This window comes from Rattus rattus, chromosome 6 (genome assembly GCF_011064425.1).
Source record: "Rattus rattus isolate New Zealand chromosome 6, Rrattus_CSIRO_v1, whole genome shotgun sequence".
Lineage (NCBI taxonomy): Eukaryota > Metazoa > Chordata > Mammalia > Rodentia > Muridae > Rattus > Rattus rattus.
Window position 1 is genome coordinate 53,020,688 of NC_046159.1, and position 27,081 is coordinate 53,047,768.

General features: G+C 43.1%; 1 protein-coding gene across 9 annotated transcripts in view; it reads left to right on the forward strand.

Moving 5' to 3' along the window:
* The window catches only part of Magi1 (membrane associated guanylate kinase, WW and PDZ domain containing 1), a 609,660-nt gene that overhangs the window by 341,768 nt on the left and 240,811 nt on the right, over nt 1-27,081 (forward strand). For all 9 annotated transcript variants that reach the window (XM_032906058.1, XM_032906056.1, XM_032906057.1 and 6 more), the window contains exon 2: nt 5,267-5,383. In XM_032906058.1, the coding sequence (XP_032761949.1) occupies nt 5,267-5,383 (117 nt within the window). The remainder of the gene's footprint in view (nt 1-5,266; nt 5,384-27,081) is intronic.

Below are 27,081 nucleotides of genomic sequence, written 5' to 3' on the forward strand. Positions count from 1 at the left end.
TTAAAAAAGCCATCCCAGTAGCACTTACAGCAACATGGCTTGTATTGAAAATAGCTTGATTTTTTTTTATATAAAGAAAAATGATTTTTTTGTGTATTGATAATGGAATCTTATACAATATTAAAATGATATATCAATAATCATTAAATTTCAAACACTCAATAAAAGATATGGAATTCCTATATATTGATAAATATAAAGTGACAGCAATCCAAGTGGGGTGTAAGCTCCATTGTCCTCTTTTAAAATTTAAAACTCCGTACATTGATCTGATTGAAAGAGAGGGAGAGACAGAGAGGGAGGAAGGGAGGGAGGGAGAGAGAGAGAGAGAGAGAGAGAGAGAGAGAGAGAGAGAGAGAGAGAGAGAGAATGAATATGAGAGAATGAGAGAATATATGTGCGTAGACAGGACCCTCTTCTGTAGCCCTGGCTGTCCTAAAACTCACTCTGTACACCAGGCTGGCCTCAGTCTCACAGAGATCTGCTACCTCCCCGTCCCAAGGCTGAGAGACTGAAGGCAAGCTTCACCACAGCAGCTTCCCGCTTACTTCTTTGAGACAAGGTCTTTCACCAAACCAGTATGGCTAGGCCGGATGCCCAGTAGGCTCCAGGGATACTGGGGATCTGGGCCCCAGTCGTCTTTGCAGATTAAGCATTTATCTATTGACCAAGCCGTCTCTCCAGCACTAGTTCTGAACTTTTTTTCTGAGGCAGAGCTCTACATAATTCTCACCCGTGTTCTTTTCTTCCATGTACAACACAAATCTTGAACTTGAACGAAAGCAAAGACGCCGTGACATACTTACAGTTTATTATTTATCCACCTTACAATTTATTATTTCAGTGTCTCAATGCCCTTGACAATTAGGAGAAGATTTACTGACATGTCCTCTGAATAATTGCCAATTAATTTGAGATTAGATGCTCAAAGTACAGTATTCTTAATGGAATGTGAAGGTGGAGGCTTTTCTCATCCAAATGTCAGGGAATGCAGAGTAAATGTTAACTGTTGGCATAGTTAACCCTGCCCTTTTGCACATTCACAGAAGAAAGGAGTTTCAATCTTTTTTTTTTTTTTTTTTTTTTTTTTGGTTCTTTTTTTTTCCCGAGCTGGGGACCCAACAGGGCCTTGCGCTTCCTAGGCAAGCGCTCTACCACTGAGCTAAATCCCCAACCCCAGGAGTTTCAATCTTATGATCATAAACCACAACCGGCTTGATTCGTTGGAGCCCAAGATCAATTATAATCTATCAGAGTCTTAAGAATGGCACCCCGTCTGTAAGCCTCTGGTTTATCTTGATGGCGACTATAGATAGAGGCATCTGTGTTACATATAGGGAAAGAGCTAATGCATCCCGAATGTTCTCTGGAATTTGCTTTGGACTCTGATAGTACATTACATTTCACAGACCTCTTTAATACCCATGGCCCATAAAGAAATGTTCAGTGCCTCTTGAATTTTGTGTGTGTGTGTGTGTGTGTGTGTGTGTGTGTGTTTCATGTCAGTAATCTGACATGACTTTTCCTGTCAAGAACCACCTAGGGTGGAGGTGGTTGTAGAACATTGTCCCTAGGCTAGAGTTTAGCAAGTGTGACCCTACCAGTCACACCTACCAGTGATTTACCAGTCAGCATTCTTTGCTGAACTTCTCCGTGTTTCCGCACGAATAGACCATCACTCATTTCTAGACGCAACAGAAATACCCAACTATCTCAGCTTATGTGTTGGCTTCGCTTATTTCTAACCCATTTGAATAACTTTCATATTTATGTGATTTTTTTTTTGAAACACAATACTAGTTCATACTTGGCCCAGTTTCAACTCATTTCACCCTCACCTCAATAACTGTCCACTTGACACTGTCGCGATTGCGATTTCGCCTTTCATTAAGTGTTTCCACTCTGCCCTGCACTGTGCTAACATGTCATCCCCTCTGATGCTTCCAGCAGCCATGTGATGCAGCTGCTATGATATCATTGTTCTATTTTTATGAGTGAGAGGAGAGAGGCTTACAAGCCATGAACAGTGAAGCCAGATCCATACCTGGACCCGTGTGTTTCCTCACTGCCAAGATTTGCCCTAATCTTTGGTTAGGCTCCCTAATGAAATGGAGAGAACTAAGCATCTAGCAAAGTCTCTAGCATATGGTATCCATTAGGCCAGCCATCCCGTACAACTTTGTTTTCTGTGTGGTTCTATTCATTCTCGTCCATAGGATCTGTGTTATGCTAACACCATCACAGTCAACTCTGAATTGGCATCTCCCTCCAACAGTTCATCATTGTCTCTGTTCCCTACAAAGTTCTTTGGAAGTAATTACCATTGTTGTTGACTCAGAGACTGTAGGGTAGTGTTGGTTAATACCCTTCATGAAGTTTCCTTATATAAACTGGAACATAAGGTAACACGCATGTACCCCATGGCTGTGTACCCTCATGCTGTTCTACTCTCGGTCTCTGTTTCCCTGTATTCCAGGGGGAACATTTTATAACTTTGTGGATGAAGTTTTGTCCTCATTTATGTCTGGCCTCTAGGTTCAGTGTTTAATGCTTGTGAGAATTGATATTACTGTATGTGCTGGAGTCTCTCCTTTTTAAGTGCTGTGTAGTACTTCACCGAACATATGATGTTTCACGGCCTGTGGATAAACAGTTTATACTTTGGGGCTGTTGTCATTAAGGGGACTGAGATGTTTCATCTGTGTTTTCTTTTTGTGGACTTATTTTCATATTCTTTGCCAGTGAAATTCCTGGGTTATTTACTTTGTGCAAATTTGAGTTAATGAGGTATTGTTAAGTTGTGTTCCCATGATGCCGAGCCTCTCTATATACCCACTAGCTGTATATAAAACCTTGTATTATAACTTTGCTAAAAGGTGATGTTTTAACTCTTTAAATTTTGGTAGCTATATAGTGGGATCTTCCTGTGATTTGAATTTGTATGTTTTTATTGCCTGTGTCAACATCTTTGTGTGTGTGTGTGTGTGTGTGTGTGTGTGTGTGTGTGTGTGTGTGTGTGTGTCTGTTGTTTTCTGAACTATTGACATCCTATCTGTTTTGGGTCTACAAACAGGTAAGATAGTGTTTATCTTCTATAGTAAGTAAATAGCTGGTGAATGAATGAATGAAGTTAAGTTTGATTATTAATGTATGTATTTCCATTTTGACAATGTGAACCTTGGTTATAGCACAACCAAAATAAGGTAGTTCAAATGCAGTTTCAGAAGTTGTGACAACAAGACCAGTAGTTTCATGCTGTAGCAGGGAATACCATCCTATCATCCTGTCTTAGCCTAAGTTGTTCTTCTGAGCCTGGAGCAGTTGCTGTCTGCTTCAGAAAGGGCAATTTTGTTTTCAAACAGGGAGTCTCTATGTAGTCTTCGCTGTCTTGGAGCTCGCTCTACAGACCAGGCTGGCCTCAGACTCAGTAATCTACATGCCTCAGCCTCCAGGGTGCTGGGATTAAAGGCATGCACAACACCGCCCAGCTGGAGAGACAATCGCAGTCTTATTATTTTGAGTTGTCTCTCTGACGTCTTTATCCATTATGAGTGAGCTAGGTTGATCTGTAAGACTTTTGTTGATCCTATAGACTATAATTTATGGTTATAATCTCTTAAAGTTCTTTCTTTTCTATGACACATTTTTGTAACATTTTAAAACGTTTCTTTTGTTCTATTAGATATACAAGATTTCAAAAAAAATTAATTCACAGATCCACTCAGTTAACTGTGGCTCAAACAACAGTAATTAAGCAATGCGTACCTTGCATTTGAAAGGCATCAGAGGACACAGAGATGTACACACAGCATTTATTTATCCCTAAAATAAAGAACAGGTCTTCTTTCTCAGCTCAAGTCCTTTACTCTAAAGGAGATGGCTTTCCCCTCCCCCACTCTCACCCCCTTTCTTTCTCTCAAGATTCTATTAATATGTGTATGTGTTCTCTGGCTGGAGAGCTGACTCAGTGGTTAACAGCACTGACTGCTCTTCCAGAAGTCCTGAGTTCAATTCCCAGCAACCACAGGATGGTTCACAACCATCTGTAATACGAGCTAATGCCCTCTTCTGGTGTGTCTGGTGTGAGTGAGAGTTTACTCATATAAGTAAATAAATAAATGAATAAATCTTTTTAAAAATATGTGTTTGATCTTCTTTTTCAATTTGTATTTTATATATTATGATGTTTTTGGTTTGATTCTGGGGATTGAACTTAGTCTAAAACTGGCTGAGCTATGTCTCTGCCTGTTTCCTATTTGCAATTCTTTTGTGCACAAAAGCAGTCATAGAGACAGATGAGCTGCACCTATGATGTCATCCATGCATGGAGTATAAAATGTTGATCTCATCCTAATCAACAGTAGAATGGGGGAATGGTGCTTACCAAGAGACCTGGGAGGAAGTTTGATACAATGTCCTGTTCAGGTAGAAACAAGAAATTGATTTGTTCCCACACAGAAGAGTAACTAGACAAAATGCTACAGTACTCTGCACTTCAGAAGCTTGCAGAAAGGATTTTGAAAGTTTTTGTTGTATAAATGACAGCTAACTTAATCATTATAGAGTATACACATATATTTAAACATTATATGATGCACTCTTAATATACTTAAAATATAAATTTCTTTTGCTGCTTTTATATACCAGTTAAGTAAAGTTTGGAAATGCAAACAGGGCTCAGACTTTGAAGGCTGTTTTCCCCGAGCTCCCTCCCTGTGACTGCCATGAGGAGGGGTAGCTTATATATGCTTAGCAGTTATTACATAGGTGGGCCGAGCTTTACTCAGTTGGTTTCTTTTTGTTGTTTTTAGGTTGTTTCTTTGTTTGCTTTTATATTTATCTATTTGCTTTAGTAAATTACTCTGGAGTCCTAAACAGGCTTGCAAGTATAATCCTCTGCCGAATGCTTTACAATTCGACAGTTACTGCTGAATTGTCCTTTGCGGTTTCAGCTGTTTGTACTTCCTCTGTGTCTGTGCGTGTCACTGTCACCCCCTTAAATGCAGAGGCTAAATGACATTTGTTATTTAGTCTTCTAGTATTTCATTTAATGAGACCCACACTTTACTTCTGTTTCTATGCTGTTTTCCCTTTATTGCATTCTTCTTGCTTTTCCCCTGCAGCAGGAAACTGAAGCATCTTTGCTATGACTGAGGTTCTTTGGGCCGGATTCGCGGGGTGCTGCTTTCTCACACACACCTTTGAGGGCTCACGGCTCAGGGAAGCCCAGCTCTTGTTCATGTGCTGTTTTGTGTATTTCTTATAGGAGGAAGACTCAACAAGGACCTGCGACATTTCCTCAACCAACGGTTCCAGAAGGGGTCTCCGGATCATGAACTCCAGCAGACCATAAGGGACAACCTCTACCGCCATGCCGTGCCTTGTAAGTAGCCAGCCTAAGCGTCTCCCTGCTGGTGTGTGTGAGCGTGTATGTGTGTGAGTCTGTAAGTAGAAGAAAAAAGCAAGGCTGAAGGTTCTGGCACACTTAGCAGGGTCAGTGCAGTGTCGCAGCATGACAGTGTGACTAGATTTCCATTTGGCTCTGCTGCTTTGTAGGTTTAAATGCCTGGCAAATTATCTACCTTTTGTGAGGCTCGCCATCTGATCTGTGGAAAGACCATGTCAGCCATGCTAGTTTTGTGGAACTGTTGAAGAATATAAATGGGCTGAAGTACTTGGCATGGTGAAGCCTCTAGAAATGAGGCCATTGTTGTCTTGAGTTAGAGAGTAGACCAGGCAGAGACCCTGATCCTGACTTGTGTGGAGGCAGGCCACTGTGCCTTTAATGGCCCTCAGTGGAGGAAATACCGTACTATGTTCTCCTTTTTTTGAGATTGACTTAGAAATTCCTAAATCTGGATTGGCTAAGAAAAGACTTTCAATACAATCAAATTTGAGCAAGCAAGATGGAGAACACCAGGCCTCTGAAAGGAAAGGGGACAGTGTGTTTGTTGGCCTGCGAGTGGATAAACCGACAGCTGACTTATAATGGCACATGACCACACTGTGTCCATGAACGGGCTGTTCTCACCTCTGCCTCTCCGAAAGACACCACATTAATTGTGTTTCATTCAGACCGCAAGAACAGATGGTTCTGGCTTTATTCTTGGGGGTTTTACTTTCTGCCTCTGTCATGTGATCTGGCCACCTTTGAAAGAGCTTTAGAAGTACCATTTTTAAGGCACCGCCTCCTAGAAGAAGAAGAAGAAGAATGTCTACAAAGTCCCCCTGATCTATGAATGTTTTTCTTTCGAATATAATCTTTTGTAAGCAATGTACTTGACTGCCATTGGTTTCTGATAACTACTGTAAAGTCACAAGTGGAACTAACTGAAGGCATTCGATAGATTTGAGAACTTTAGTTTCTAGAATGATCGCTGTCCCCACAGGTTCTGCAGAGGAGCACTGAAAGCAACTTGGGGCAGCACTTAGTAGTCCCTTCTTCACCCTGTGGTTCTGCATCTGGCAGAGCAGAGGGGACCTGTCACTGTGACTTAGTGGCCCTCACTCATTTTAGCTTGTCAATAATGAAAACCCATAGTATGCTTGAATAATTCCATATGTAGTTGTAGATTAATTGCGATTCCTGGTTCTAATGTTGCAAATGGGGTAGGAATTGGTCATCCCATTTTTATTGATCTAGTACCACATTTTTTTGTTTTGTTTGTTTTGTTTTGTTTTTTTTGGTGAGATTGTGACTCCAGGTGAGAAGACAGAGGCTCAGTGGTCAAGCTTGGTCCATCGATGTCACATTGGCACGAGTTATACACACTTACCTATGAGAGTAGGGGAGGAAGCAGAGTCATGGGAAAATTAACTCATTTGGAGTTCAGAGTATTTGGAGTTCTCCCTCTTGAACTACCCAGCCATTTCTTAGCTGTCCTTGACAGCCTGTAAGTTAGGGTTGCAGGCTGAATACAATTTTTCAGAATTCAGTAATTGCAGACTCATGGTTGTTCTCCATGTAATTTTTCCCCTACTTAGATTCCAATTTAAGAAATGGGGATAAAGCACGCGAGCACACCATTGGTTGGTGCATCTGTGGTGTTACCATGGTTACAGTTTGGCAAGCTTTCCCATTTATTTCCCCCTACTGATCTCTTGGACCCAACTGTGAGCTAAATGGCTTGATTTTAAGTTTGCCACTATTTAGGAAGTAGGTCCAAAATGACCATAGTCTTTTAAAAACAGTGGGAAAATCATGTTTATCTTTGCTTGAACAAAAAAAAAAAACTTGGTGTTGATGTTCCATTTTTATGAAACTAGGAAATCAGGAATTTGGAAAGTTTAAATGATGTTTGGACCTAAAAAGAGGATACATCGCAATTCACTGTACATATCCAATTATAGAGTGTCAGAAAATGAGGTCTATTTCTGTGGCTAGTGTGCACTGTGTGTGCACTATGTATGCATTTATGGGTGTTTGTATATATGTTCATGTATACCCACATGCACATGTGTGTAAGTGGAGGCCAGAGGTCCACCCTTGATGTCATTCTTCAGGTATTGAAAATGTAAGCCACACTGGGACTTGGGGCTTACCATTTAGGCTAGACTGACTTCCCATAGAGCCCCAGGGACCCACAGATCTGCACCTCCTCATTGATGGCATTACAAGCCCGTGTCAACCCATCTACCTTTCCTTGTGGGATACTGGAGGTGCAATTCTGTTCCTCATGCTTTCCTAATAAGCACTTTGCTTCCCGAGCTACCTCTCCTGCCTATGATATTGTCTTTAACATGAGTTAGCTAGGGTGATGTAAGTTCTACAGTAGGCTTGAAACAGTCTGTCCCCACATGTGTTTATTTTGACACTTTGGCCCTATGCCTGGGAAAGCTGAGATCTTTGCCAATGCCTTGTGTGAATGGCTGAGGAAGCTCTGGTTTGGGAGAACCAATCCTCCTTGAGTTGTAATAAGAAAAAAATGTTCCTCTGATCCGTTGCCTTCCAGAACTTCCATTGACTGATACTTACTGATCTAAGCATGCGGAAGGGTGATCTCGTGAGCAGGCGGGGATGAATTTCTATTCTCCACATTGTAGATGTGTATTGGTCATTGGAAGTGAAGAACTGAAGTTTCTCTCATCCCAAGTCATCCTGACATCTTTAGTGTCTGTGTTTCGGTGGCTGTCACAGCTCAGAACTCAGCCCTGTGCATCCCAGCAACACACACAATACCCTGTTGTGCCAATAATCAGAGGAACAATTGAACTTAACTTCCGCTCAGTCATACTTGTAAATACCGTGCTCCCTTCTCACCCACTGCTGGGGTGACTGTTTTTAATCTTCAGCCGCTTCGTTGAGGTCTAACTCAGTACCATCCACATTGCCATTTAATGCCTGAATCCCATCCTATTTGTGTCACAGCCATCATTGTCCTTTTATTTTTCTCTTTATTAGAGAAATACTGTAGAAGGAAAAAGGTCATCATGGTAGGGACTTCATCTTCATTTATATATATATATGATGAAAATCACTCCCACTCCCTAGGACAAAAATGAATACAGACAAAAGAGCTAGATGCAGGAGTTAGAAGTCTGGGTGTGAAGTGTGTGGAGGGTTGCTCTAACCAGCTCTGCAACCTTGTGCAGGTCCCAGAACCCCTCTGATGCTCTTTAAATGGAGGTAGTGGTCTGAGCTCAACTAGTGTCTCTGGAGGAGGGGAGGCCTATAAGGCCTAACCTTGTAGGCATCACCAACATTCTGGCTTTGCAACACTTTACCTCACACTTAAGAACCATGTAACCTAGTTGTGTTTGTAGGCAGGCGCGCGCGCGCACACACACACACACACACACACACACACACACACACACACACACTATCTCATCATGTCCCAAGTTACCGTTTTGTCTTGTGCCTCATCCGTATGTGTCCTGCAGCACATGCAGCCCGTTCCTCAGTCCCTGCCTACTGCTTTAGCCACACAAACTGCTTCCTGCCTTCAGCACACATCTGCCTTCTTCTGTGTGTACGCATTGCATTTGCTGGCCAGTTCTTTACTTTCATTTTAATTTTAAGGTCAGCCTAGATGCCTCTTCTCCCATGAAGTCCTGCCTCATCTTCTCCACTGGGACAGGCGTCCTCCTCATACCCCCAAAGCACTCACCTTTTTACCGCGCCCTGAGCCTGCTATGATTCCTACTGCGTGTCCTCTTTGAATCTGCTTTTGCTGAGCCCAGTAGTATATCTCCCTCAGTGACCCCTGCACCGTTAGCCCGGTGCCTGGATCATAGGATAACTATTTGTTGACTGAATGAACGAAGGGAGAAATGCAGAGGAAGGTTTGTTATTTCCCTTGCTTTTCTTATTTGGTTGTGCAGCCCTTAGAGGCTGCTTCCAGGCTGCTCAGAAGTTTGCTCCCCTCAGAGATGGCGGGTAAGGACTTCACTGGCGACTTGGCAGGTAATCCGAGCCCAGGGTGACAGTCCCGAGCGTGGAGCTGTGCAGCCCTTTGCAGCAGCTCTTAATTACAGTCTCTATTGCTGCACCTCCCTCAATGATAGCCTTCCCGCTTTATGACTTCCCGTCTTCCATGATGTGACAGCATCTAAGATTGTTGCTTTGGCGTGGCCACGTTCCTTGTGAGGATAAATGCCTTACCTGACAGGGCTTGTCATTTGCAGTGCTGCCGCTGTCAAAGTGAGATGCAAAATGCAGCTCAGGGCTCATTCAGCAGTGTCGCTTCTCCGGAATGCTAAGTGCACGCGCGCACGCGCACACACACACACACACACACACACACACACACACACACACACACACACACACACCCCTCCCATGTCCTGCGGCTCTGCTCATTTTCCCACACAGGCAAATGTCTCCTGAAAGAGGAAGGGGACATGGAGCCCATTTATGGATTGGTCTTTTGTGTTGGTCCAGGTTCCCCTTGATTCTGAGACCACTGTAACCTGCCTAAGAGGTATTGATTATTAACTTAAAGGAATTTACAAAGAGATTATGTGTGTTCGATCTCCAAGACATTTTAAATCCCATCTGATAAGCGGGTGGCCCGGTCTTTATTTATAGAGGTGCCATATTCAGAGAGATGGTTGACCTTTTCCCACCTTGTGTGTGGAGTCATGTATTACTTTAGGGACTCTCTGAACATACTAGTCTTCTCTTCGGCACCGTTGTTTCCACCATGGCTTATCGGAAATCAGCCGGTGCTGCCATATTCTTCAATAGGTGGAGCTGATGGTACCATGGAGCGGGAGCAGAGACGCTGCTGCTGGATGTAGCTTGTCTGTGGGATGCGTGTCTGTGCTCAGGTTGTGTTTGATGTTAATGAAGTGGCTCCAATTGGCGTGTGTAGAGAGCTGTGTAAGCATCTGAGGACTGTCATGACTGCTATTCTCTAATCAAAGTGCTGCCTAGAATTAAAAGGGTTCTGTAGCTCTTCGCAGAGCCTCACCTGACTCATAAAACTGATAGTCGCCTAACTCTGTGACTCTTCCTGTGACTCAGATACTCTCCTGTGATTTGTATGGATGGTCTGCCCTGTCATCTCTACCTCCAGTCTCGTCTAGTGTATGTAGGCCCTCACGGGCCTGGAGTAAAGACAGACAGATATATTCTCCTCTCTTCTCCTCTCTCCCTTTCTCTTTCCTCCCCCCCCCCTCTCTGTATGTATGTAGATAGGTAGGTATACATGTATGGATGTATGCAGCATTCATACAGGGTTAGGTGTGGATACTTGGATATTGGTACCAGAAGTTGACCTTGAGTGCTGTTCCTCAAAGCTGTCTACCTTGTTTTGTGAGACAGGGCTATGTGAGGAAGACCTGGTCTCAACTTCATTCAGGTTTGCTATTTTGCTATTCCGTAAACCCCAGGGATCCACCCATCTCTGCCTTCTCAGCATTGGGTTTACACTCCCGACTTTTTAAAATTTGTTTTGTTTTGTTTTGTTTTTAAACTCACACCCATCTTTCTGTGTCAGATTTCGGCGATGTGGTGGGCACACAGTACCACAGCTTGAGCTTTTTTTCATTTTTTTTTAGTTATTTTTATTTTATGTGTATAAGTGTTGGCCTGCATACATGCATGCCTGATGCCCTCAGAGGCCAGAAGAGGGTGTGGGATCCCCTAGAAATGGAATTATATTGTATGCGTTTTACCACGAGAGTGCTATGGACTGAGTCATAGTCCCCAAGTGCAGCAAGTGTTTGTGCCCACCGAGCCGTCTCTCCAGCCTCTATTTTGTCTTTATATGTAATTATTTGTATGCAGTGCAGGCATTTAAACTACCCAGCTTGACTGTTACAACCAGGTCTTAGGCAAGAGCAGGGTGCAGTGTGAGTGCCGAGTCACCTCTCTAGTTCCACTCTTTATGTGGGTGCTGGTGGTCTGAACCCAGACCTTCATGCTTGGACAGTGAGCCCTTTCCTGCCTGGTCCTTCTTCCTAGCCCCCAAGATGTTGGCTGCATGCAGTGTGGTAAGAGTTTGTTTTCCTCCTGTCTTACCTCTTTACTGTACCTTCTACATGCAGCATCGACGTTTCCCCACGTGTCCTCGGCCGTCTGTAGTCTGCTTCCGGCCTGCCTACCTCTCCCCTTAGGGCGTAGTATGTACACCCTGCCTGCTGTTTTCATGAAAACGTATTTGTTCTTCATCAAAGATTTCCTTAAAGGATTCAAGATCTAGAGCAAATATGAAAGGTTCCTTCTGTGGCATAGGCTTTCCCATCCCACACGCTGTGTACATGTACCTTGTATTCTGAATATGGAATGCTTGAGCAATGGAGAGTGTAAACAATGAAGAGCTCTTACCCCTTGGACTGTGGTACATGGTTTCCCATGCTCCATGCGGTGCTGAGAGAAGGCAGTGTCAGCACTAGTTGCTCAGGCCTGGGCTTTTTCTCTCTGCAGTTTCAGTTGTCATAGTCCCTGTCACCTGTTAATTAAGGTAGAACCCTCACACAGTCACACAGTAGTCCAGGTAAGAAATTCTCAACCAAACTTTAAAAACATGGATTAGGGGGGAAAAACCCTGTTTCTCGAGTGAATATAATTTGGAATGAGGAGAGTGGGGTCAGAGTTGGTGAGGTGGCTCACTTGGTAGGATGGCGCCCAGCATTCAGAGAGCACCACATTCTGGCCCCAGTACTGCGAGCCGTCCAACCGGGCGATGCCATAGGAAGTTTCGCGCCAGCTAGGCTTTCATGAGACCCCGCCATCCCCCCCCGAAAAGTCTGGCGTCCTATGACTCTTAAGTCTTTTTTCATCTGATGGCAAACTGAAGGGACAGGGCAGTCTTTTGTTGTGCTGGACCATCATTCACTCCATGCCTGTTTCTTCTTGCCAGCCGAGAATTAAGTTCCAGTGAGTCATGAGAATAGCAGGCTACTCCTGGCTGGGGTGGCCCATTTCTCCCGGGCTCTGCCTGTTTCTGGGAATCACCTGCTCACGGTGGCTTCACAGTGTGAGCTTGATAGGTCCAGGGCCACCAAAAAGATACTGACTTCAGGATCCAAGCTGGCAAAGGGTGACTCATCTTACTTCATTGTAATTTATTGACGAGCTGAGTGCTAGCAAAACTCCAAAGCTATTTCCTGCAATGTACGTTTATTAGTAATAAACCTGACATTGCTTACAGGAATTGTTTTGTTCTGGGCTGTGATGGTGATTTTTAATGATGCTATGAAACACGCACACATAAACCTTATACACATATATGTTCTTACTTATTTCTTTTTTCTCATCTTATATATTCTAATGGGTTTTCTCCTTGAAGTTCATCAAGACTGGCTTTCATTTTTAACTCTTTAAGGACTCTGAAGAGCAGGTATGGTAGGCAGTACACACCTTTAATAACGGCACTCCAGGAAGAGGCAGTTGGATCTCTGAGTTTGAGCCCAGCTTGGTCTTACATAGCAACTTTCGGGTTAGCCAAGGTGACAAAATGAGACACTGTCTCAAAAATTTAAAAACAAAACAAAAAAACCAAATCTACTCTGAAAGTCTAAATTCTGCATTTGATTGGCAGCTGTCATTTATCCACTGGTTCCAGTGGAGTCTGAGGACCAAACTGTTGTCGCTCTATTTGCTGACAGTGCAGATGGTAGGAATGGCTGTCTTTACCATGACATAAAGGGAGGTCTGCTGCCATGCTTTATAACTGAAAATTTACTGATGAAAAGAAAGCAACTAATTGGGCTTACTAAGTGCAGTCAGTATGTCAGGAGTTACACAAGACATTTTGCCTACCCTATTGCCTTTAATCCTTCTTTTTTGGTTTGTTTTTCTTTGGGACAGAGTCTAACTATGTAGTCCTGGCTGGCCTGAAACTCTCCTTCCATCGTGTCTCTGTCTCTGTCTCTTGTCTCTTGTCTCTGCTTGCCTGCCTGCCCGTCTGTCTATATGTACTCTCTTTCTTTCTTTGTGCGTGTGTGTGCGTGTGTGTGTGTGTGTTTTTGTGTGTTTGCATGTTCTCTCTCTCTCTCTCTCTCTCTCTCTCTCTCTCTCTCTCTCTGTGTGTGTGTCTGTCTGTCTGCCTGTCTGTCTGTGGTTTAACCTTTAAGCTGGTTTTCTGCTCACTGCCTTTTTTTTTTTTTTTTTTTTTTGGTCTGTCATTGTCACAAGGAGATGTTGACTCTCTGGGACTTTGAAGGATCTGAGAGGCCAGTAGCTCTTCCAGTTAGCAGTTTTCTATGCTGTGTAGGGCCATACCACTCCCTCTTCCCATGATATGTGTCAAGTGTGTCCAATCCATGACTCGCAGGCCACATGTGCCCTAGGATAGCTGCGAACTGTCCCAGCCTAACACAAAATCATAAACTTTTACCCTGTTTTGCCTTTTCTTTTGTAGTTCATTTGCACTTAAGTGTGAACTTTGTAGACAATAATGTTGTGTTGCAATGTGAGAACTTTACATGGGCCTTCTATCTGAAGGTTTTCCATTGAGGTCTGTCCTGCTCCCTACTGACATGAATTTCCAAATTTACCACCGCTGCTTGTTTAAAGTTCTCTTTAGACTTCGGCTAGAAATACAAAGGAAGAACATCACTCATAGGTAGAGGTACCAATATCTAAATCCGGCGAGAGTTTGGTCCTGTGACAAAGAAGCAGATGAGAGGTGGCCACTGTCCTTGGTTTCAAGCTTAAGATGAGATATATAGCTTGTTATTTTATATATTTTTAGTGCAGATAGCAAGAGAGTAGAAGGCAACTTATGTCAGTGGTCTCTACAGGTACCCATTTTATTAATGATTAAACTCAAGCACAAATCCAGTTGGTTGGGTGGGTGGGGTGGTTGGGTGGTTTGGGTTGGTTGGGTGGTTGGTTGGTTGGGTGGTTGTTGGGTGGGTGGGTAGTTTAGGTTGGTTGGTGTGTTGGTTGGTTTTTCAAGACAGAGTTTCTCTGAGTGGCCCTGGTCATTGTGGAACGGCCTTGAACTCCTGAGATCTGCCTGTCTCTTCCTCCTGAGTGCTGGAATGAAAGGTGTACATCACCATGCCTGGCTCCAAATCCAGGTTCAACCACCATTGAGTCCACGCTCTGCTCTTACTGCTCTGCCTGCCTATGCCTTAAAGATCACATTTGAAATTTATGTACTGAATCTTAAAACTTCTTCTCTTAATAACATATGGATTAGTCCTTGGCTGAGTCCGGCATACTAATATATCTATTTGGCAGCCATGTTAATTTATTTAATTGCTTAATAATTTCAGCTGACATTTCCCATCAAGATTTGTTGCAATTAAAGAGCAATTTTTGAAGGTGCATGAGCATTTCCATTGTGTCCTTGCCACCCATTATGTAAGAGAAATTCCTACTATTTTTTTAGTTTTTCAAAAAGAATATTTAAGTCCAAAGAATGAAATAAAATGTATCTCAAAAATTCTCCTGGCATCAAGTGTGTTCATCGAAAATAGGGTGGGGGTGTGGCTCAGTTAGTTGAGGGCTCTCTTTAAATTCATGAGGACCTCACCCCCCACTCAACCTTCTTGGGTTTGATCTCTATCACCACATAAAACAGGGCATGAGGATCGTATTAGAGTCCTCTAGAGGATCAGAGTCCATTAGATTAATATGATATTAATATATATTGTATTTGTATTCTTATACAAATATACATATATACATGTGTATGATATATATGTTCAACAGTGACTCTTTGTACTCTGGAGAGCCTACAGCTGCTGTATACAGACTATAGCTGCTCAGTTCATAGACTGGATGGATGCTCCACTGGTCTCAACCTGGTGCTCAAGGCCTGGCGAGGCACTGGTGTCCATATTGGGATATTGGTGCCTATTGGAAGCTAAGAAGGCTGGGTTCTGTTGTCACCGAAGGATGGTGTCAGCAGTAGCAGCAATAGCATAGATGCACTTAGCAGCATTCAGCCCAGGGAGCTCTGCTTTTTCCTTTTTAGTTTGCCGTCTTGAAATGGACTGTCCCTCTGAGGGATGAACTGTCCCTTGCTAATCCTTCATAGACAACCTTCTCAGACCTCCTCAGAGGTTGGACTTTTGGTTGATCCTAGATTCATTGACAGTGACACCCAAGATTAACCATACTGAGGTACCCTTTGTGCCCAGCACTTAGTTGGTGGAGATAGGAGAATCAAATGTTTAAGGCCATTCCCAGTTATGTAGGGACATTGAGGCTCTCCTGGATTGCATGAGACTCCATCTACAAAACAAGATAAAACCAAACCTCACAGACCCACCCCCCCTTTTTTTTCTAGTCCTTTTGGTGGATTCTGAGCATTTATTTTAAAGTCCAGGTAAGAACACATTTCCTCTTGTCATTGGATTGTCTTACTAAAGACCATGACAAAATGGGGGGTTTGAGAGATGACTTGGCAGTCGAGCACTGTGTGCTCTTTCTGTGGGTTTGGTTCCCACACAGGTCAGGCAGGATGAACTGTAACTCCTGTTCCAGGGCACCTGATATGCGCTTCTGGCCTCTGTGATCCTCTGCATCCTCATGGTATGTGCGCACATGAGTACACACACACACACACACACACACACACACACACACACACACACACACACCAAATAGTTTATTCTTGATTTACTAAAGATAAAAACGAACTTGCCTAAACGAGATAGATATGCTCGTGCTTATCTGCATAATGGTTTAAATCTTTGCTGAATATTTGACCGTGTGGGACATGGAGTTCTTGAGTGTCTTTGAGAGTTGATCCGCAGCTTGGCAGTACCATGGTGAGTGCTGAAATGCTGCTTTACACAGGTGCATGGCACCAAGCAGCAGAGGTGTATTTACAGCCGTTTTAGAAAAGTTTGAAACTCCGAGCTTGGTACAAACCAAAATTCACTGAGCCATTTTTTAAAATGAAATTCAAGTCAGCAGCTCAGACAGTGATTTTAAGAATCAAACAATTTAAAACAGTATCATCCAAAGATAAGCCAATTTGATAACATGCTGAGGAATGACAGTAGGGGAAATTTTAAAGGCTTTTTGTTTTGCATAGGTAAATTATGTTCCTCTAAGAGCAGAAGACCAGGAGAACAGTAAATGTGCTGTGATGTGCACCTATGGTGCACGATAGCTGAGCCTAGTTCCTGTAGATGGTGTTGCTGATGCTACAGGGGGCAGCGTGCTCAGTGCAAAGAAGCCCTTGTGTGTTCAGGACAGGACACTAAAGCCACAGACTGAGACACAAATACCTCAGGACGCATTCGTGCTGGGGTCTAATTGTTGGTCATTTCACATTCAGATCCCTCTTACTATTGCCAGACATTTCGTATCCCCCACGTTCAGTTGTAAGGTGCTTTATGGATTTCAGCACACAGTTTTAGAAAGTGTTAAGCTGGCAAGATGGCTCAGCAAATGAGCGCACTCGTAATGGAAGCCTGGTGACCCGAGTTCAATCCCTGGGATTGAATAGTGGAAGGAAAAACTTCTGAAAGTTTTCCTTTGACTTCTTCATGCACGGTGGGGCACAGGATCGTCTGCACTCACACACAGCTTGTTCTCTCTCTCTCTCTCTCTCTCTCTCTCTCTCTCTCTCTCTTGCTCTCTCTCTCTCTGCACACACACACACACATACAGAGAGAGAGAGAGAGAGAGAGAGAGAGAGAGAGAGAGAGAGACTCACTCTGAGGTGAAATGCTCAATGTGCTTTTATTAAATTTAGACTAGAAAATGTCTATTATTCCATTGCAATTATAATATGAACAAAATGGTCATATTGATGAATGGCGTACTGCATTTAAAATTAGGCCATTAACTTGTGAAGGTAGCAGGGAATGAACCCTTTAGTAATCTCCAAGAAGGATCCTCCTTCCACATACAATTAACTGGTTACCACTTCAGTCTGGAAACGTGTGCCGAAGTATACGGCCAGGGTGAATATACAGCTAATGTCAGTTCTTCACAAACATCAAAAGCAACTGAACATATATTGCCTGTACAGAGAGGGAGAAAGAGAGTAGCAGGCTAGCAGGCAGGAGTGTTAGCAGTGGGTGAGGCTGGGACAGGGCATGTGACTGACTCCCTTTTATCCTTTTTATCCCTTTGATTTCTTTAAATTATGAGGTACTCCCAGATAAGTATTATTAAAAGGAAACCAACCCAGACCCAAAAGAGATAAGTTAACCAATTATTGTTTAGGAGAAAAGGAATGTATGTATGTATGTGCTTCACCTGTGGAACGCTTTTCCTGATCAGTGCCTTTAGCCTAAAGCTGAGATTTGCTGAGCACCCCATTGGATCATGAAGTCGAGACCGTCCTGAGGGGTGTGCGTTGGGGAAAAACAAAAATCTCCTGTGGAAAAGCAAATGTATGCTGTGTTTTAATTACAGCATGTCATGCCGTTATTGCAGAACCCTATGAAGTTAGGCACGTCTGTTATACTGGTACTGTCTTATCAGTCAGGAAGAGGCTGGTTTACTTACTTTTGTGAAATAGAACTGAAACACCAGCGCTCGATTTTCAGTCAAAAATCTATAGCTTTTTTTTTTTTGTTGTTGTTTTTTTTTTTTTTTAGATTATGAGTATAATAGTTGTATGTATTCTTATCTAGAAAATAAGTTAGGAGTAATCATTTCTAGTAAATTCTAAGGATCTGCTAATGGGATCTAGATGAATGTAAACGTATCCATAGAATGATAATTATTTACAAGCATATGCTGAAGGCTTCATAGGCCAGGTTTAAGTCCACTGTAGTGTAATCATCTCATCATCATATAACAGGGTGCAGTTATTCTCAAGGTTAAATAAGTTCAAAATCTCATTACCTCTCAGTCATAGATCTGTACTGTGTTACTCCATGAGATCTACTCTTAATCAGAGAGTGATAGTGCCTAGAGAGAACGTTTTTAAAAGAAAAAGAATTGGTAATTCAGTACAGCCTTCTTCTTGGTAGGCTTGTGTTTTATTATTCTCTGTTAATTAGGTTGTAGTCTTAGAATCCCATTAAAGGCACCGTGGTACTCAAATCTAAGGGCTGCTATTCAGTCATCTGTGATTTATGCTCTTGAGCGACCGTATAGCCTTACGCAATAGCCCAGTTCTAACAGTGGGTTCTTTGCTAGACACACAGTTTGAGAGGGAGTGGAATAAAACTGCTACTCGTTTTGGAAGTGTGTATCCCGAAGAGGCATCCTAAATATTGCAACACAGTGTGTTATCCAGGCGATATCTGCTACAGATTTAGCAGAAACCCAATCCAAAAGAGTTCTTCATTCTTTTTCCTTCTTAATCATTCTTTACAGTTTCAAATTTAAACATGATCTTGGTTCTGAACCTGGGATACTTCCAGATCTGTGGCTCCCACAGTGTGACAAGCAGGGAAGTAAACACAGAAACTTGATCAGCTAGTTTAGCAGACTCAAGGGCGAATGCCACCCAAAACAGAGGAAGGCCTTGGTTCAGTCTTGGTCTAGATCACCTTTCTCCACACTGTGAGGTTACTATGGGCAGATTGGGTTTACTGTTGGCGCCCGTGGGAACATGTTTCCTGATCTTTCTTATCATTAGAAATCCATCAATGGTTTGTCCAAATACCACCTGCTTCCCATCTAGCCAACCACACGTAGAACATGTAATAAACAAACAAACACCTGGCAGCCATCTGTACTGGGCCTCCTTCTCCGCTGCTGGTCTGATCCATGTGAATAGCTTCAGTTGCAGGCTTCCGCATCTTTGAGCTTAGTCACTCTGCCATGCTTTCTCCATGGTGATGGACTAAAACCCTCTGAAACTGGGAGCCAAGAGAAGTTCATCCTTTGTTTCTGTGAGATATTTTGCACCAGTGACACAAATTAATTAATGAACTACCAGGATTGACCCTTAATGCACGGCGACTATCCACCCTGATTTCTCAATTAGAATATCCATTTATCCAGCCTATATCTGTTCATTCCTCTGCCTCCGGGGGAAAATTTCTACTGAACAGCAGCACCCAGCAGATGGATGTGTTGGGTGCTCAGCGTCAGAGATAAGCTGGGTAAATTTCCTGCGTTCACAGAGTTTGCTGTGTAGTAAGGAAGGCAAGAAGAGTGCAGGAGATAACCTCCGTAAGCCCAGTGGGTCAGTGTGACACGGGTTGCCACATAATTAACCAAAGAGATGCAGGGCAAGCAGTGGAGGAGCCAGGAACTGTCTATGTCTACCCTGTGACTGTGAGCTAATAGACCCACCCATTAGTGCCTTGTATGCTGTTAGTACATCATCATGTTGTCTGTAGGTCTATGTGAAAAGGACGTTAAAGCCTTGTGTAGTGGTGCATGCCTCTAATACCAGCACTTGAAGGATCTCTGATTTCTCGGCCATCATGGACATAGAAAAAAAAATTTTTTTAACTTGAGGCCCACAATGAGGGAGACTTTAGACAAATGACCTTGGCCCTACCTGTCCTGGCTAACTCATGACAGTAATGGCACTCTTCCCAGCTTCAGGCTCAGCCTTGGTCGCTTGTTAGGAGCAAGAGTTTGTGATAGCCTCGGCCTTTGTCAGGGCTTTGCCTTGAAGCCCCCTGTTCTTTACTCTCAAGCCACCTATCTCTTCTACATTTGACTTAGGTAGAGTTGAGATTTTCCGCCCTTTCCTGCACTGTTAGGAGTGGCCCATTCTGTTGTCTTAGGAGTTCCGTTTGAAAAGTGAGACAAGTTTTGGTTAGACTGGAATTGAAGTTATTTTTAAGTTCCCTTGCTGGTAACCTGTGGGGATTTATTCCCCTGGTTTCTGTATGTAAATGTGTTTGGTGTTAGGGACAGGGCCATTAAGTCCTTACAGCCTATGAGAGCTGCAGCGTTTGTATTCTCCGTTTCCTTTGGTGATTTTAAAGATATATATGCCTTGTTTTCATCTCTAATTGGTTTTACATAGCTTCAGCTCCACTTAATTAGGACTTGTGAGAGAAACACCACATCTGTTTCAGCAGAATTTTGCAAGAAAACTTTGCTTGAGTGGTAGATGAAATGTTCTTCAGTTGTGTGGTAGGACTTAAAATGAGATGTATGTGTGTGTGTGTGTGTGTGTGTGTGTGTGTGTGTGTGTGTGTGTGTGTGTGTGAGAGAGAGAGAGAGAGAGAGAGAGAGAGAGAGTGTGTGTGTGTGTGTGTGTGTGTGACACGCGCACGTGTTACCTCGTATGTATTGATTCTTCTCCCTCCATGCGTTCCAGGGATAGACTGAGGTCTTCAGGCTTCCAGGCATGTGTCTTGACTCTGCTGGGGCATCTAGCCAGCCCCAGTTCTGTCATCTCTTACTAATGTTGCTCTTTTGAAATGCATCCATGTGCCTGAATGTAACAGTAGTCTCATTTTTCCCCACTGGATAGTTCTCATCGTATGGATAGACGGCCATCCTTCCTGCTGGTTTCACTGGGCTCCAGCTTTTAGCTCTTCCTGTATGTGTTTTGATATGATTGGACACATCTGCACAATACAATACCTGGAGGAGGGTTGCTGGTCAAAGTAAAGACATAAATCTAGTAGTAGTAGATCTTGTCAAAACACATCCAGAGTGGCTATAGCTTTTACTGTGCACCTACGTGGAGCTCGGGTCACACCTCATTGTCAGAATCATTACCTATTGTTGGTTTTATAAAATAAATATTTTTGTCATCTTAGTGGGATACAGCAGTGTCTCTTTTGCATTCTTGCAGATACAAAATGACATTGAGCATCATGTCCAGGTGTTTGTTTCTATTTTCCTTGTAGATTATCTCTTTTCCAAAGTTGTAGCAGGAGTTCAGTTTTCCATTTCGTCTCTGAGTTTGGACGGACTGTAGAGTGAGTGCAAAGGCATCCTTGGCATCGTAACGAAGCTGCTAATTCAGCCGGGTGAGAATAAGACCAGTACCACAGCTGTTGAGCTAAGTTTGAGGCATGTTTTATTAAATACTATCCAGGACAATGGCTGTTGGACAGGTCCATACCCAGGATCCTCAGAGAATGGCTCCAGATCTATGAGTCATGGACTTTAACTAAGGCAAACCCCACAAAGCTACATACTTCCTACCCTCCTCCAGTTGGGGCAAGCGTACATCTTGATATAGTTCCTGCTATGAATCTCCTGCCTCCATGTGATCAAGAACATTCTGTGCAGTTGAGGCACATGTGGCTTGTTATCCTCCATCAGAGGTTCTCAACCTGTAGGTCATGACCCGTATGAGGGGAAGATTAATAAATCTTTTACATGGGTCGCCTAAGACAATTGGAAACACGGATATTTACATTATGATTCATAACAGTAGCAAAACCGCATTTATGAAGTGGCCATGAAAATGATTTTATAGTCGGGAGTCACCACAGTGTGAGGGACTGTATGTAAAAGACTGCAGCATTAGAAAGGTTGAAAACCACTGTCTTGTATGGACAATTGCCCCTAGCATCCCTAGAAGTTATCTGTCCTTGCGCAAGTGGGGCTTACAGGTTAGAAACATTTCGGTTTTATAGATCTCTTAAGCACAGTAATTTAAACTTAAACCATAACTTTAGCCATCACAAGACCTGTCTTTTAAGAAAAAAAAAGGCATTAAATAGTAGATCAAAAATCAAACATTAGAAACTTCACTTGGGTCTAAGGAAGAGGCTCATTGGGTGAAGAGCTTGCCTTTTAAGCACAGAACTTGAGTTTGATCTCCAGAACCCATGTAAAAGTGTCTGGATGTGGTAGCTTAGATTTATAATCTCAGTGCATCAGAGACTGGCAGATTCCCAGATTCCCAGTCACTCACTGGTCTGCTTAGTGAGTTTCAGATTCAGTGAGTGACTTTGTCTCATTAAAAACAAGATAGATGGCCCTTGAGGAATGATACAGCTTGAGGTTGTCTTTTCCCCCTACATGCTTGCATGCATATTCATACATAGCATATGCACATTCACAGACACTCAAGCACATACATACTTAAAGGAAACCTTACGGAATGGGTCTAGTCCTGCCTACTGTATAGGTGGGCCGCAGTAAGAGGGGGAAGTGTAACGCAATCACCAAGTACCAAGCAGTGAGCACTCTGTTCCAGGCCTGGAAGAAGGCACAGGAGAATAACGTCTAAATTAAGAAAATCTATTCTTGTATCAGGGGTCAGATTCATTAAGACATTGCAATGGCTTTCTCTTTCTCTTTGTGTGTGCCCTCACCTGCCTTCTATTCTTCTGCAGTACAAAAAGAGAATGGTCACATGCATAATACATATGGGGCTAAAGTGTCTGATTTGTTACAAAGGCACACTGGAGGTCATATCGGTTCTCCTAAGAAATTTGTCTTTGCAAGGGAGACAGATGTGCAGTAAAAGTGAGTTTCTTTTTAGACTCCACTAAGATAAAATGTAAATGTACCACTCAATTAGAGATGTCTCCCTGCCCCGCCAAGGGGCAGGAGGGAAAGGCCTGGGCTTTGTCTCTCATTTCTTCTTCCTCCTTTGTTACTGAGCTCCTCAGAGATTCAGGTTGTTCATTTTGTGAAGTAGAGGGAGCAACACCTTCCTTGTAGCCTTGCAAGGCTTTGCTCAGTGCCTGGCCCCAGTCAGGAAGCACTCTATTGGGAGCTGCTGTGATGGGTGATGCTCATGGGAGAGTGCTGGTGCTGATGAAGATGATGAAGGGGCCTCTTTGGCTCAGAGGGACCTGGAGCCCTGTGAGGCACATCAGGAAGGGCAGTTTTCCCCACGTGTCCCTTTGCAAATCAGGCTCAGGGCTAGCCCTGACCTCCCAGATGAATTACATGAGTTTTGTTGTTCTCTTCGATGTACGTGTTTGGAAGTGTGTGTTAACCAGCCTGTGGTGGTACACGCCTTTAATAGCAGTTCTCAAGGAAGAAGCAGAAGACTGTCCAAGTTCTAGGCCAGCCCGGCCCATAGACTGCATTCCCTGGATAGCCAGGGATTTACAGAGAAACCCTGTCTTGAGATGGGCTGGGGTGGGAGGCACATATTTAAATAAGAACAAAATCACAGTGATTTAAGAAGGTACTGGGATTTAGTTCAGGAAACTTCCATCATCCTGGCTGTGGAATACTGTTAAGGTTATTAGTAAATGCAAATTTCAAATGTGGCCCCATAACCCCTGCACCATCGGATGTCCGTACTTGGATAAGTTGCTTCCCTTGGGATTCCTATGTTCTCCTCCTCCTCCTCCTCCTCCTCCTCCTCCTCCTCCTCCTCCTCCTCCTCCTCCTCCTCCTCCTCCCTCCTCCCTCCTCTCCCTTCTTCTTCTTCTTTCCTTCTTCTTCTTCTTCTTCTTCTTCTTCTTCTTCTTCTTCTTCTTCTTCTTCTTCTTCTTCTTCTCTCTCTCTCTCTCTCTCTCTCTCTCTCTCTCTCTCTCTCTCTCTCTCTCTCTCAGACTTAAGAGGACTGAGAGACATAACATGGAAATATGACCTGGTACACAGTTGGTGGCCACGTTGCTGCGATAAATCCACGCTGATGGGTAGTGTCAAGTTTAATGATACTTCTTTAAGAGCACGGATGACTGTTACAAAGGAAGGTGTGTGTTTTAAGCACACCTACCAGACCATGTAGCCTTGCTCAGCCTTGTCTGTATGTTGTGGCTACAAGCAGGCTCTGGTTCTATAATTCTGTCACCACATGTTTCACGCTCTTTAGAGCAATTGCAACTGAGATAAATCTGCTGTATAACTAGCCTACCATTGAGCGATCTATAATTTACTGGCATAAAACACACTAACCTGCACATTAAATGGTAAGTGTGATGTAGCCTTATTTTTTTCTCTCTCCCCCTCATTAACTATAAAGCCTCTAAGCATGCTTTCAAGGTAGGTCAGGCAGTGCAAAGGGTGCCTGGTTGGCCTCGTGGGCTTTTACTTTTGTTGCTATTTCTTGAGCTGTCTGAAATGAATGGCTGTCTGTCTGAAGGCAGGTGAGCGTTTTTTGCAGTAGTGCAAAGCCCCCATGAAGCGCCCCCATGAAGCACACCCATGTTGCACAGCATCTCCCCTAGCAAATGCACATCTGTGCTTCCTACCTTCTTTAGTTACTCACTGTAACAGCTTTTCTTCAGGACTTCGCATGGGTGTTCTATGAGAAGGCCATAATGTACCACACACATGTAAAAAGTTCATACGTCATGTCCCCTGTTCTCCTGTGTTCTGAACCCAGTGAGAGCCACAGCAAAGAAGACCAGAAGGTGACAAGAGTATAGACTTAAGGAAGGTTACAGTGTTGAGACGGAAAAGTATGACCTTGTAAAATAGCTCATCTGTTGTGAGGCCTATAAACAATGATCCCACTCTGACAGCACCCTGCTCAGTACAAGTTTGGACTATCTGGAACTTTTATCGTTGATGGCGCCATTATAGAATGTTTTTTCCCCATTTGCTATATGATTCCCCAGCTGACTCAGGAGAGCCTCTGAATTGTCCATGAGATTGCTTTCTCTAAGGGTGGAGGGATCACTTCCTCACATGTTTGTGGTAATTCAAGTCAAAATCCAGCTGGAAAACCGCAATTCAAGTTGTTACATTTTCCTCCCTTTTTACTTATTGTGTAAGTCAAAGGTTCTCGTCAGGAAAATGGGCCTCTGTGGACCCGTATGTAACTGTGAAGTGATTTATCGTTTGTCTTTGAAGTTACATGAAAGTCGTCATATTCCATATGCAGGAGGAAACACCAGCAGTGATTTCCCGTCACCTCTTGGTTATAAATTGACATAATTATCAGGTCCTTTGACTAACTTAAAAAGCATCAGATAAGTTGGAGCTCTTTTGTTTGGCTTCTCTTTCTACAACAATATCTCTTACCTCCTAAATGAGCATTATAGACTCAAGACCTTAGGAGAAAATCAGTGTCCTTTCCTGGCACAACTTTGCTGCAGAATCCAAACAGGTGTACTTAAAAATTGTACCCTTAGCAAGGGGACTCATCTGGATCAGTGGCTCCTGTGTTCTATAAAACCAGTACCTCTTGATTTATAGATATATGTTTACCCACATTTGGGAGTATAAAAACACGGATGTATATATGTAATGTTAAAGTTTTCTTTTTTCATTGAGAATTTTATTAAAGACTATAATTAAAGTTTATAATTGAAGAATATAAATCAAAATTTATAATTAATAACACGTTAAAACTAAGGGTCTCTCCTCTGCTCCCACCCCCCCACCCCCGGTCTCAGTTATCCTAGAATAGCTTTGAACTTGCCTTATAACTAAGCATGACTTTGAGCTTCTCATCCTCTTGCCCCTATATCCTGAGGGCTGGGATTTCGCACATGATCCACCACGCCTTGTCTATGCAGCTCTAGGCATTGAACCCTGGCACTCTGCTTTCTCTGAGCAAGCATTCTAGCATCTGAGTTACATCTCCAGCCCCCAGACACGGAAAGATTGATACTGAAAAACGAAACAAAACAAAAAACCTTACCCTAGTGCTGTGGTCTGAAAAATGTCCTCCTAAATTCAAATGTTGAAATTAATGGCCACTGTGATAGATAAGACTTAAATCAAGCCTTGAATGTGAAAAGATTTACAGCTGTTATCAGAGAGCTTAAGATAGTGTGTTTGTGTTCTGTCTTGGCTCTGTCCTATGATGACCAAGCTGCCATCTTGGTACAAAAGAGAGTTCTTATGAGACTCCCAAGCCTATGGGCACGTCTGCTTTGAAATCTCCAGTTAACTGAACTAAACAACTGTCTGACACAAACCTTACAAATTTCTGCTTCTTACAAACACCAATGCAAATGGACTAAGAGGCAGACTATTTATTTTTGTTACTTGTGCTTTGAATGTGCGGGTCTAGGCTGATAAGTCAGCCTGTGGATGACTTTAGTTCAAGTGAGTTGCCTTCAGGTACCCACCCCTTATCTACCTCCATGGCTCCACTAACTAGCAGGAAGTTCCAGCCACAGTTTTAATGAATACCTCAGAGTGTTTCATCCTGTGCAAGCATCAAATTACTGTATCGCTACCACATACATTTTTGTTATTAAAAATAAAAGCACAAAAATGTCATGTGACCTTTGTAATACCATGTGTTTACCTTTTATCTGATAATCATGGACTGTTTAAATCCTCTAATCATTTGCCTAGTATGTGTAAGGTACCCTGGGCCTTCAGCATCCCATGCCTAGTACACACAACATATACACTCCTATCTGAGGGCCAGACAGCGGAGCATAGCTGTGTAAGCTCATATGGGAGTGCCTGCTCAGTATGTCATACAAGGCCCTAAGCTTAATTCCCAGCACTGCACAAACAAAATGAAACAAAATATCTTTCTGCTATCTTTTTCCAATAATTCACAAATGTGTTCTGAATTGCCTTTGCCTCACTGTGGCAAAGTGTCTGAAGAAAAATCAGCTTAAAGGAGAGGCTTTTGGCTTCCTGTCAGAGGGTTTTGGCTTGTGCTTGCTTGGCCCCATAGCTTTTGAGTCCGAAGTGTAACAGGACACCATAGCAAAGGGGTGTGGTTGAAGAGATCTCTTCACTTCATGGTGGCTGAGAAGCAGAGAGGTGAGAGGAAGACACAAGCACCCTAGTACCCAGAGGGCATGCTCCTAACCGCCTACCAGTCCTCACTTCTTCAAGCCTGCCTTACCTCCCACAGGCCCCACAATGGGACAACCAAATGTTTTAGCAGTGGACTTTGGGGGATAACACCATAAACCATAATGCATATGAGCATATATAAAAGACATAGAATG